The sequence below is a fragment of the Arachis ipaensis genome, chromosome B09 (genome assembly GCF_000816755.2).
Source record: "Arachis ipaensis cultivar K30076 chromosome B09, Araip1.1, whole genome shotgun sequence".
Lineage (NCBI taxonomy): Eukaryota > Viridiplantae > Streptophyta > Magnoliopsida > Fabales > Fabaceae > Arachis > Arachis ipaensis.
The window spans coordinates 132,377,688-132,390,710 of NC_029793.2; the positions used below are offsets into that span (position 1 = coordinate 132,377,688).

Sequence of the window (13,023 nt, forward strand, 5' to 3'; positions counted from 1 at the left end):
ATAGGTCGACAAACAATACTCTATTTAACCTAGTGTAATTTTCTTTCTGATCCTCATTGTTCCCATCAAAACTGCATAATCATTTTATAAATCTCATCAAGTAAAGTTTTCCATAATTTAAAGTAGCTAAGAGTGTAGATAGAGATAGCTAATGCCAATGCCTTAATAAGAACTTCTCTGTCACTAGCCGATAATAGGAATCTTTTTCTATTGTTGTAATTTCTTAGCCACCTTATCTTTTACGTAGTTAAAAGTAGCTTTTCAAGATCTATAAACTACGGAAGAGAGACCTAAATATTTGTCTTGATTGCCCACATATGAAACTTGTAATAAGGTTGTTAATTGATTTTTCATTCTCTCGGGAGTATTACTATTGAAAAACACAGATAATTTGTCTAAATTGACCACTTGTCTGCTAATCTGACCATAGATATTAAAAGTATTAAGTAAGTTCAGACAGTCCTCTCGCGAAACTCTACTAAACAGTATAGAGTCGTCTGCAAAGAATAGATAATTAATCCTAGGACATCTTTGGTTCAATCTCAAACCTTTAATTTTATGTCCCTGTTCTTCTTTGTGGAGCAGATGTGATAACTCTTCTGCACAAAAAAAAAAAATAGATAGAGGAAAAAGGTCTCTTTGTCAAAATCCTCTATATGGCTTAAAGAAGCCATGAAGTTGACCTTCCACAGTAATAGAGTACGAAACAGTCGTCACACACTCCTTCAACCAATCCATTCACCTTTTATAAATATCCATACTCGCCCAAACAAAACTTTACTCTACTTTATCACATGTCTTGCTCATGTCCAATTTAAGAGTCATTTCATAATCATTATATCTCTTATTCTTCAAATGATGCATGAACTCATGAACAATTAGATTATTGTCACTAATAAGTCAGTCTCTAATAAATGCACTCTGATTATCACTGATCACTTTATTCATGATGTGTTGCATGTGATGGATCAGAATCTTAGACATTATCTTGTAAAAAATGCTACTTAAACTGATAGGTCTGATTTGTTTTATAATACGAGTATTATCTGTTTTAAGAATCAAACATATATGAGTATGGTTAAAATTTCTTAGCATATGTCCACCAAAAAAGAAGCTAAAAATAGCCCTAAGACATCATCTTTAATAATTTTCAAGTGAAATTGAAAAAAATTTGCAGTAAACCATCATCCGCTAGAGCTGAGAAAGGACTAATAGAGAAGACAATTGTCTTCACTTCCTCCTCTGATGAAACCAGCCTGATTAACATTCGATTAGTACCATCATCAATTTTAGAAGGTAAATCATTTAATACTTTAGCAAGGCTACTTGGGTTAGATGGCTTAAATAAGTCTTTGAAATATTCCTATGCTATGGATGCAATTCCAACTGGGTCCGACTTAATTCTTCCATTTTCATCTTCTAAATTACTGATTTTGTTCTTACGGCTTTTAGTTTGAAATTTAGAGGAAAATAGTTTAGTATTTTAATCACTCCACTTGAGCCATTAAAACTGAGACTTCTCTTCCTAAAATCTTTCTTCCATTTCATACGCATCTTCCAAGTCACTTTCTAGCTGCCAAATTAATTTACTATTGGCTTCCTCACCCTTATCTTTCTTAACAATTAGTTGGGCAAAATAGACATTGATCTATGTTTTAGTATTAGAGCTAGAGGTTTTTTTTCATTCCACCAGAGTATGTCTACACTTCTTAAGCTTCTGGAAAAGTTTGAACATTAGGGAACCCTCCACCTCTACTCTTCATACCCCCCAAACTATATTCTTCACCTCTTCCTTATTACACTAACGCTCCTGAAAACGAAATCTGTATTTTACTTTGAAAGAACCAGTACCTAAATTAAGTAGGAGAGGATAATGATCAGAACTAGCATCACTCAAGTGAGAAATGATTGCTCTAGGATAGTCTTCTCTCCATTGAATTGAGACCAACCCCTTATCTAGTTTCTCTCGAATCAGATTACCATCAAATTTTCTGTTGTCCCAAATAAATTTTCTTCCTTCAAACCCTAATTCTACTAGTCTTTCATTGATAAAATTAAGAAAATTCTGAATAGAAATAGCAGATTTGATCATTTCTCCTTCCTTCTCCTGGTTAGTAGTTATAGAATTAAAGTCACCAATAATTAAATAGTATTCACCTACGTTAGTCATAATATTTAGAATTTAACTAATTAGTGCTTCTCCTTATCTCTCATCCCATCGCATCCCATGTCTTCTGGCTCTTAGAGTTCTCCTATTTAAAATGTACTAAGTAGTCTTCATGTTGCATAATTTATGTTTTCTCTCCTTCCTTTCATACCACCACCAAATCTCCTGCTAGTCCTCATGGATCAACACAAAAAAATTCTTAAAAACTATGCCTCCAAGAATTCTCTCTACAGTCAAAGTAGTATTTTTTGTTTCACATAAAAATACCATCTTGGGAGAATGGATTGAACACAACCGTTTAATATTGTGAACTGTCAGAGATTTTTTTTAAATCTCAACAGTTTCACATGATCATATTTATGGATTCTTGGGTGCCATTTTTTGGGTGGCACCCTCCCCATTCTCATTCATTGTCATGTGATCATGGCAAAATTTTTTCGTCTTTAACTCTACTTTCTTTCCTTTCGAACCCCTTTTAACCCCGGTTAGTAAGTTGCCAAACTAAGATCTTCTTGCCATATTTTTTAGATTCTATTTTTTAGTAGCCCCGTCATTCTCCTTATGACACTTAGTGTTAAAACAGAGTACGTAGTTCAGCCCCTTTCAATACCTCTTTTTGTCTAATTTTTTATTTGTTGACAGCGTTAAAATTATCTAAAATATTTTCATTAACTTCAATCTCTTTCAAAACAATCGCTGGTTCTTCTTTATCATGCCTCATGAACCTACTTTGAGCCTCTTCTTCCTCTATACTCGCCTGTTTTCTTCCTTCTTGAACTGACAGATTTGTAAAACTGTCTAAAAGCCAAGCTGGAGGTGGTCTTCTCTTAGGTTGGGACGAGAAAAAGTTCAGCTGGCTCTTGTTAGCACTGCCACATCTATAGTCTTCCTCAATCCTCCTAACCACTTGATTTATTTTTAGCCAAGTACCAATCCGGTCTTACTTAATCTGATTTGCAGCAGAATCATCCATACACTTTGTACAATTTTTCTAGTGATGCCCTAAGTGAGCGCAATAGGTGTAGAAAATTTTAACCCTTCGTATCTACTTCTACAGATTTATTATTCGGAGCATTCATTCACATGTCCCTCATTCTCCTCTCCCCATCCATTAGAATTTTAGCCTTTAAAATGTGGGATTCTTTTTTCCTAACACTAAAAAGGCCAAGATCAAGAATCCCACTAAGCTTCTCACCCAGTTTCTTCCCTACCTCTAACGTTTTAAACTATTCTGGGATATCCCAAAATTGTGTCCGAATTGGAATAAATTTAACCTCCAAGTCTTCTTGATCTAAATCATTCCACGCACATAAAGCACAAAATTCTTGAACAACCATGGGATCCCTTTTCAATTCTAAAAACATCTAGCTCATTTTCAAAAAAGAATTGAAACTTATTGTGTCCCATGACCGTCAATCTAAACCCCTCCAGTCTCCTCCATATCGCCTTCAATGCAGTATTCATTGTACCCACTGAAAAGATTTTGGTCGCAAAAAATATTTTTAGAAGGCTTTTGGAACAAACATTAAATCCTTGAGAAAATTCTCTTCTGTCAGCTGCACCACTGTCTCTTCATCCTCCTCACTGTCAGTATCAGGTTGAAAATTTTTTTCTCTACCTGAATTCATGATGGATGTTGAAAAAGACTTCGTGAATAACAAGAAAATAGATTAAAGTAAATTTGAGAGAGAAGGAGAAATAGATCTATTTAAATAAAAGATTGCAACACCCTAAAAGTGCACGCAGTCAAGTCCTAACAGGGTACATAATCAAACCCAAATCATTTTGGGCCAGGCTATTTTTAATAAGAGAACTAAAATTTAGTTTATCATATGTTTTTTCTTTTCTCTAAAAAAAATAATTTTTTTTAGTTTTGATATTTTTTGTCTTAATTTAATAAAAAAAATTTACATGTTTTTTTTAATAAACAGCAGAATAAAAAGCGCAAAAAACTATACAAAAATCATTATAAGATTATATTTATAAACTAAAAAAAACAGCTACAGAGACATTTAAATACAAAAGGCCAGGTTGCGGATCGAGCAATCATGCAAGGAACACATAAACAAAAATAATTAATTTTAAAATCTCAGCTTTAATATTAGAGTAATGTTATATATTTAAATTTTTTTATTAATTAAATCTAATTAAATTAAATAATAAAACTTAAAATAATATTAGTCATAATTAATTTTTATTTTGTTAAATTAATTTATTTAAATTTAATTAACAAAAAAATTTAAATACGTAATATTACTTTTAACATTATTATTAGACTAATATTTTTACTATTTAAGTTTCAAAGTCTTATTATTTTGTATTATTTTTTAGTCATCACTACAAGAAAATACGTCTATTGCCACGTTTTTAAAGCGTGGCGAAAAGCTGAAAAAAGCGTAGTGATAGCTTTTCGCCACGCTTTTTGAGCTACCGCCACGCTTTTGAAAGGGTGACCTATGAAAGGGTGGCGGTTGCTCTATCGCCACGCTTTTTTCAGCCTATTGCCACGCTTTTTGTTTGCCACGCTTTTTTACAAACTGCCACTTGAAAAAGCGTGGCTATAGGTGGGAAATATGGCCACGCTTTTAAAGCGTGATCATATGTGGAAGGTAGGGCCACGCTTTACAAGCGTGGCAATAGAGCAGATATGGCCACGCTTTTACAAGCGTAACAGTAGACGAGATATTGCCACGCTTTTAAAGCGTGGCGATAGCAAAAGATAAGACCACGCTTTAAAAGCGTGGCAATAGCCTTATCAAGTTGTAAAAAAAAACCACGCTTTAAAAGCGTGGCGATAGCCTTATCAAGTTGGAAAAAAAAATCATTTTTTTTATTTTTACCTTCATCGCTGCAAAATATAAATTTTTAATCCTTTTTTTATTACTAAACCTATAAATAAAGTATGCAATTTTTATTACAAGATAAATCAAACAATAACTAGTGACATATAGCTACAGAAGTGACATTAGCTGCCTTCACATCCAGTAATACATTAGCTGCCTTCACATCCCGATGAATAAACTTAGGATTGCATTGCTCATGAAGATATTCTAGGCCTCGGGCTGTTCCCAGAGCCACTTTTTTCTCGTAGGCCAATCCAAAACAGCCTCCCCAGGTTTGAGTTCTTCATAAGAAAATTACCCAAGTTTTAGAAGCCAGCATAAACAACAATATACAGTTCTATGTTATCAATATAAATTTAAATTTGGCGGAGCAGGATACAGATTTTTTATGCTATCTAGTGGATATTTGAAATTGGGTAAGCTTACATTATGACAGTTCTATTGATTATATAGATCAGCTTCATCTTTCTCTTTTGTGTTTTATTTCCCTAAGACTCTGTTATGATGATGATAATTATACCCTGGAATGTTAAATAGCTATAGGAATGAAACAAAATAAAGATGCAAAATGGAGGCGACTCTTGTAAAAATATTACTCTCGCAAAGCCAATTTTATTTATAACTAGTAGGACTACTCATGTGCCATATAAGTTGATGGTTAAATACCTCGAAGACGATAGGCAACCTTGAAAAGTTTTCTGAGCTTGTGAATATATTCTGCCTCCTCTATAAAGCAAAAGTAGATAATAAAACTGATTAGTATAGAACAACTAAGTTTTTTTCCCTAATAATAACATAATATATTTATTTTCTAAATTTCCCAATTTCTCTATACAATATCAACTAAACCCTTAATTTTATACATTTAAAATTTTATTAGCTAATTGTTTATTAAAAGAAATAAGTTTTGTAGCAGATCTCGCTTAATTTTAATCTAGAATAATCCTAATATGGAGCCAATTTTATATATAGTAGTTCAATACAGTCAAGGTTTGCACTTTTTATTAATTTTGACTTTTTGAGTAAGGAGAAGAAATAAATAAATTACTCTATTTCATTTAATAGTTAAAACACGTAAACCATGTAAGTTAGCCTCCCTGTCCTAAAACATTTCTCTCACTAAAGTTGTCTGTAGCTATTTGCAGTTCTCTTCAAGCAAATCTTTTCAGCTGACCAAATCGAAAAACAGATAAAGAATTAAATTTCAGTTACTATATAGCAATACCAATAAGTTCAGCATAAACATCAAATAGTGGAAAAGGTAAAGCTCAATTGTTGTCACCAACTTGCACGCCTATCTGGCAATCCGAGAACTGATTGACTTGTATATTGTGCACAATTAAGCACTAATTATTATAAGGCCTGAAAGATCCACTGCATTTTTGAAACAAGAAAATAGAATATTGATTACATTTTTATAGAAGCAAATCACCTGAAGTAACTCCTTTTCTCGAGAAGCCTTCCATTGTCGAAGTTGTTCTGCCTCTTGCTTCATTTTATGCTGCAATTGGACCTATAGTTTTCATAAATCCAATATCAAATAATTAAGTAGCTCAAAAAATTAAACACAAGTGCCTTTTGAGCCTTGATGTACTGTATTTCAGCTTGCAATTTTTTTGCAGTTTCTTCGCTCTTCTCCTTTTGCTTTAGTAGCTGCACCTGGTTTTCTTGTTTCTTCTTGAGGTCTAAAATCTGATGTTCAAGATTTTAATATATAAATAACTCAGACACTATTTGACATTGGAAAAGGACAATTACCATGAAAATAATATCGAGATATTACCTGTGCTTCCAGTGCTTTCAATTTTTGGCCATGAACATCTTGAGATTTCTGTAAACAGCATTTTGATTCCTTGTTTTCATTCTTATGTTTTATGTTTTCATAATTGTGAAAAGAAAAACATAAACATAAGAAAAATACTGTTTACTGTCTTCATTTCTTATTTTCACGACTTCCTTTTTACAAAATTTTGAAAACAAGTTACACAAAAAATGTAGACAAAAAATAAACAAACCAGAAAAAACTTTTTGTTTGTGCGCTATCTAAAAAGTATTTAAACCTAACTATGTCCAAACCTGCACTTTTCTTTTTTCCTCCTCAAGCTCCATAATTTTCTTCCCAAAGTGCTCTTTGAGTGCTTCAGTATCAATTCCAATGCGCTTCATCTTAGACTGCAAGGAAGTAAAAATGTACGGCAATTAAAACACCATAAAATGGAACACTTACTGATTTACTATTTGAGGCCCCAAGATATTAGCATAAGGACAAATTAAGAAAAACAATTAGCACATTCCAATATCACTTGTTTTTTGTTTTTAGCCTTCCAATATTAATGTTATGGAAACCGATGCTGCAAAAATCCTTTATTTTAAAGTCAATATACTATAGTGTATATAGTAGGACCAGAAAAGGCAAGCTTTATTTAAAAATTTGAAAGAAAAAAAAAAGGTAATGACCAAAGAAAAAGCTTTAATTTTGAACTCTGGAGTTCAGGTTTAAGAACGGCCAATACCATATGGTGTACGAGCTTCTCGTATATTCATTGTTCTTTAGTTACTAGATTTATTTCTAATCTATTATACATAAAGAGAATATTTAGTACACCCGGAGGAAGGCCCACTTCTTTGCATATGTCAGCCAACTCCAAACATGTCCTGAAATAAAGCAAAGCATAGCCTATAGTTCAGCAAAAATAACCAAGACTCAAAAAGAAGCAAAGATTTTGCAAGAGCTGCTGAGAAACATACACAGATGCCAATTTGGAAGGCTTCAATATCGCAGCACAACCAGTTGTCAGAGTAGGGGCAACCTTCCATGTAGCCATTAACAGAGGATAGTTCCTAAAACATGATATCTAGTTAGCCATCAAGATAGCAATTTTACTAACAGAGAGAGGTAACTAGTTTAGGGATTGTAGAAAAATATAACAGCTAAAATATCAAAATTCAAAAGCTAAGATCACACAAAACAACATTCAAAATTAGGTATCCATTATCAATTAACCAAGTAGTAACATGCGTGTTGAGCATGCGATTGACAGAGAGAACAAATCAGGGATTGAGATTCAATGGATCAAGACAGAGAGAAAGCGAACAATTATTGCAAAAACGAAATGAGAAGCGAGCATTTGAAAGCGATTTAGAGGAAAATGAAAATCGAAAGGGAAAGCCCTAAAAGTAAAAACAATGGAAAAAATTGAGAAAATAAAAAAAATAGAAGCGTTGGAAGAAGAGATCAGACCTTTGGAATCGGAGGGCTTGGAGGAGAAGAGAATGTCGGGGAGATTGACCTTGCCATCGCCCATGTTTGGTGGAGCTCGAAATTTAATTTGTGGAATTCGAAGGTGAACAGAGAGATCCAGAAAGAACGGACGAAGAACGAGAAAGAGAGGAAGAGTACGAAGACGAAGATGAAGATTAAGAAGATGAAGAAGATTGTGACACGATTAAGGTATGGAAGTGGTTTGGAAGGCGAAGGGCGAAGGGAATGGGAGGAGCTCTTCCAGGGGTAGCCACGGTGAGAGCTCGATTAGGGTAGCTAGGGTGAAAGAGCATGAGAGTGAGAGAGTCCGATCGAAGCTTTTGAGGGTTATTGGGTTGGGGCCGGGTTATTAGGGTTTTTTTTAAAAAACCTTTTGGCCACGTTTTGTAAGCGTGGCCGTAATGAAACTCTCTCGCCACGCTTTTAAAACGTCCCTGTTTCTCTCTATGGCCACGCTTTTGAAGCGTGGCAGAAAAAAACTTTTTGGCCACGCTTTTAAAGCGTGCCAAAAGAATACTAGGATATGGCCACGCTTTATAAGCATGGCCATAATGAAACCCTGTCGCCACGCTTTTAAAACGTCCCTCTTTCACTCTATGGCCACGCTTTTGAAGCGTGGCAGAAAAAAACGTGGCCGTTTCTCTAATAAATTGCCACCCTTCCAAAAGCGTGGCCGTTGACCCTTTTGCCACGTTTTTGAAGCGTGGCAAGAAAAAACGTGGCCAAATCTCTATTCAATCGCCACCCTCACAAAAGTGTGGCCATTGACCACTTAAAAGCGTGGCAAAAAAAAGCGTGGCCATAGGCCATTTTTCTTGTAGTGCATACACTTACGGGTAATGTATACAATGGATTATTTAATAATGAGTAATATTTAAACTTATTTAAACTTATAAATAACCCCGTGTGGACCGTTAATACAATGTGACGTAAACTAGTTGACCATTGTCAATGTTTGGTTGACCCTTATTGGATGGTTACATTAGTAGGGTATTGGATGGTTGGTCTGTATGATAGATCCTTTGATTATTTAATTGGATGGTTACTTCAATATGTTATTGGATGGTTGGTTTTTGTATTCAATTTTATGCTTGCCTGAACAAGGTTTTCCTCTTAAGTAAAAATGGTTACTATAGGGACATTTTGCTGATTCATTTTGATGATCGTGAATGCTGGTTTGATTTTATTATGTTGAAGTCTTCTTTGAATCGGTTGATGGTTGCATAGTATTTTTTTCCTTTCTTGGTTTGCTTTTGTTAGGTAAACAAATGCATGTTTGATGCTCAAATCGGATTATAATCTGAGATAGTTAGTACCGATTTTTTATTGAAATAGATGGCTAATTTATCATCTATTCGGATGGCTGTTTTTGGCTATAAAAACTGCTTTATGGGGCTGCGATGTTGTTGCATTGTATGAAAATAATTTATCTTGGTGGTTGTTGTGGTTTTAATTGATTGACCAGGTCTGTGTGACCAATTAAATTCCTGCTAAAAATTATCACTTGCATGGCAAACAGAAAATGATTTTACATATACGGTTGGTGATTACATCTTTATGCTTTACTTTTTTTTCGTATCCTAATGGAAAGAAGGAAGCATGTTGGGGGGTTAAGGTTCTTGAGAAATAAGGCTAATAGCATGAAACAGGGTTCATAAACATTGACATTAGCTTCAAATGAGAGAAGGAGTTTAAATTAAGAAATGAATAGGAGCAAAAGACGATGAGTAAAGAAAACAAATCTGTTCAATGGGTGTGAAAGAGGTTTAATGTGATCAAAGGTGCTGCCTTATGGGGTCTTGATGACAACCAATAATCAGAATTTTGTTAGATTGAATGCAGGGGATGGCTTGCGGAATAGAAGAATTGAAAATAAAGTTGTGATTGTTAGTGAAAGGGAAGAATGTTTGGCCAGCAATTACAGAAGGAAAGGTAAAGTCTGTCGTGTACAAATACTTCCCTCTCTCTGAGGTAGCGGGGCACATTGCATCATAGCTAGAAAGTAGCCAACATGTTGAGAAGATATTGCTTGCTCCATGAATTTCTTTGTTCTGTAACACTGAACAATGTAAATGATATTATACTATAAATTTTCTGACTTTGTTAATCTTTATGTTATATATATGAACTCAAAAACCTATAAAGCTGTGATTTACAATAAGAGAAAACATGTTCTTATTTGTGTACAAGGGGTTGGCAAAAAGCACTAAAAACTAAATGTTTGAAAAGCTTTAAAAAAATACAAGAAAAAGAGCATTAATAAATAGTACTAAACTGCTAATCATAGTGAGCCTGAAGCTAATGTCTAACTTAATTTTGTCTTCAATAAATATACGTCAAACTTGTTAGAGACACGGAGCTACACTTTCTAATGTCATGTGGTTGCATGCATAAGGATACTGTTATTTTCTTCAATGTGTGGATAACTGGCTATGGACCAAAAATAAAAATGCTAAAAAATTAGAGAGCAAAGTCAATTTCCTTGTAGGATCTCAAATAGGAAGTAACGACTATGTTCAGTGACCACTAATCCTAATTTGTCTTTAATTATGCGTTTATGAATACAATTACAAATTCTTTATTAACATATTTTTCTTCTGAAAGAAACATAATAATAAATAGAACATTTAAATTACAATGAAAATAACCATCGTCCTACCTAGTAAAATGAACATCCGGCCTATTTTAGTTTCTCTTTTAATTTTTTGCTTACATCAACACAATAGGATCATAAATTATACTACAAATTGTATACCCAAAGTAATCATCCACTTTAGAATGAAAAGAACCATCCGCAATCATATTAAAATGAACATCCGCCTTAGTTTAAATGGCTTAAAGTATAGTACATGATTTATCTCATTCATTGATACCAAAAAGAAAGGGCAATGAATAAGAGCAATATAAACATAGTAGTACAAACTATGGTGAGAGGAGCCTTTACTGTAAGTTCTTCTCCACTCTTATTTTTGTATTGAACTCCTTTGATAATTCCATTTTCTTCTAATAGAGATGTGAAAGTTCCTTGTTCTAATTTTATACTGCAAAACATAGTAGTACAAAACAAAATTAAACCAACTTAAACCTGCGGTTCATGGCAAAACAAAATTAAACTATATTCCAAACTTGATGACCAAGATCTGTCTCATCACTTCCAACCTGAATAAGATTCGAAACTTGCATGGCATTCATTTTCAAATAAATACACAAATCCAAAACAAAATGACTAAGTATATACCGCACAATGAACTAAATAGCAATTATAGAAACCTTCATTAAGCAACCAAATTAATTCAACACACACAAATTAAGCCAATCATCATAAACATTTTGACATGGAAGCACATGCATAAAAAATCACATGTTAAAATTACTATATCTTTGTCAATTTAATAAACAATTTCAGTAATAATATTAATAATAATAATATCAATAACCAATTTTGTTATTTAATAGAATATACTAACAAGTTTACAAGGGGCTGCTGCATTCATCAATAGAAGCATCGGTGATTACTTATTGAGAAACAAGGTGTTCAATGAAGCCAAGTCTTGTGCTTATACATGCAAGATAAAGGAAAATTAGACTAAATAAATACATACATACGTACTATGTACGAGATTACAAACTCTAAAGAGTTTCAAGCAACATATACAACATTTACAACATGTTTAAATGGCTTAACATATACAATATTTAAATCAACCAAATTTAACATATACAATATTTACATCTAATTTTTTTTATGATTGTCCATTAGTAGAGTGTAATATAAATGATCTTCAATTAAAGTAGTAGATCTCTTTCAAAATATCGAGCAAGTCCTCCATGTACAATAAAGTTACAAATTAGGTAATACTATGGTGAAGAGTGTTTTTGAATGAAGAGTGAAGATGGTTCTTTTTATAAAGGTAAAGGTTAAAAAAAAAAGAAAAAAAAGAAAGATCATGTGTAATGTACATGTCCTATATTAATCTTGATTTTCGTCATCTCTGATGATTAATCCATTTAGTTTTTCTTGTCTTGAGTGAAATAAATAAGTAACGAATGCTCTTTACTTGAACAGTTTTGTATCTTTGGCTAATATCTCCATCATCACATCCTGTATATCTCAATTTTTTCATGCTACTATTTTAAATTATGCAGTCAATTAGCTATTTATTTATTTATTTTAAAAAAGATAAATAAATCCTTTTTACCTCTTGAGAAAAATACTCAAGGTTTGTTAAATCATCTATTTAATCTTGGTCTATGGGGTTAATGGTTTAAATAGAAAAAGAGCGGCTTCCGAATGCTCAACCTTTGTCACGGTTCTAGAGTTTCTGTGTAAGAAGAAGCTGCATCCGATTGAATACCATGTTCAAATGTCTTAATTCAGATTCAACTTCAATTCAACCAAAATTAAACAAAATCCAATCTAAACCGCATAATAAAAGAAACATGCGGAGCATGTGCGTGCACAATCCAACAAATCAAGTAACAAAGCAATGGCATAAAGCAGATAAACATCCACTTTGTCCATAAAAATAACTACTGCATATAGTACTTGAACCTTAGATTCGCACCCAATTTCAAATGAAGCTACATTATGCTGAGTTATAACTATTTTTGGATTTCAAAAAGCTAATAACAATCACAAGATCAGGAATTGAACTTTTATATTTGGTCTATCTAGCAGTTCATAACATTTACAGCAATTAAAATCTAACATCAATCACATTAAATAGCCAAACCCAAAATTAAAGAACATC

The 13,023-nt window shown here is 33.1% G+C and overlaps 1 protein-coding gene and 1 long non-coding RNA gene across 4 annotated transcripts; both read right to left on the reverse strand.

Moving 5' to 3' along the window:
* Window positions 5,026–6,094, reverse strand: LOC107619762. Its single transcript, XR_001615777.2, has 2 exons — window positions 5,677–6,094; window positions 5,026–5,291 (listed from the first exon to the last, which is right to left on the reverse strand). It is a non-coding gene; the product is annotated as an uncharacterized LOC107619762 (long non-coding RNA).
* Window positions 6,098–8,557, reverse strand: LOC107619761 (kinesin-like protein KIN-4A). 3 transcript variants are annotated; one of them, XM_021110502.1, is made up of 8 exons: window positions 8,252–8,557; window positions 7,759–7,851; window positions 7,632–7,665; window positions 7,087–7,182; window positions 6,794–6,841; window positions 6,586–6,702; window positions 6,443–6,523; window positions 6,098–6,179 (listed from the first exon to the last, which is right to left on the reverse strand). In XM_021110502.1, exons 2-8 carry the CDS (start codon window positions 7,833–7,835, stop codon window positions 6,162–6,164), a joined length of 471 nt encoding a protein of 156 aa, XP_020966161.1. In that variant the 5' UTR covers window positions 7,836–7,851; window positions 8,252–8,557; the 3' UTR covers window positions 6,098–6,161. The 3 variants fall into 3 exon arrangements, with proteins under 3 accessions (XP_020966161.1, XP_020966160.1, XP_016177537.1); XM_021110501.1 differs by having other exon boundaries at window positions 6,443–6,511; window positions 7,614–7,665; XM_016322051.2 differs by having other exon boundaries at window positions 7,614–7,665.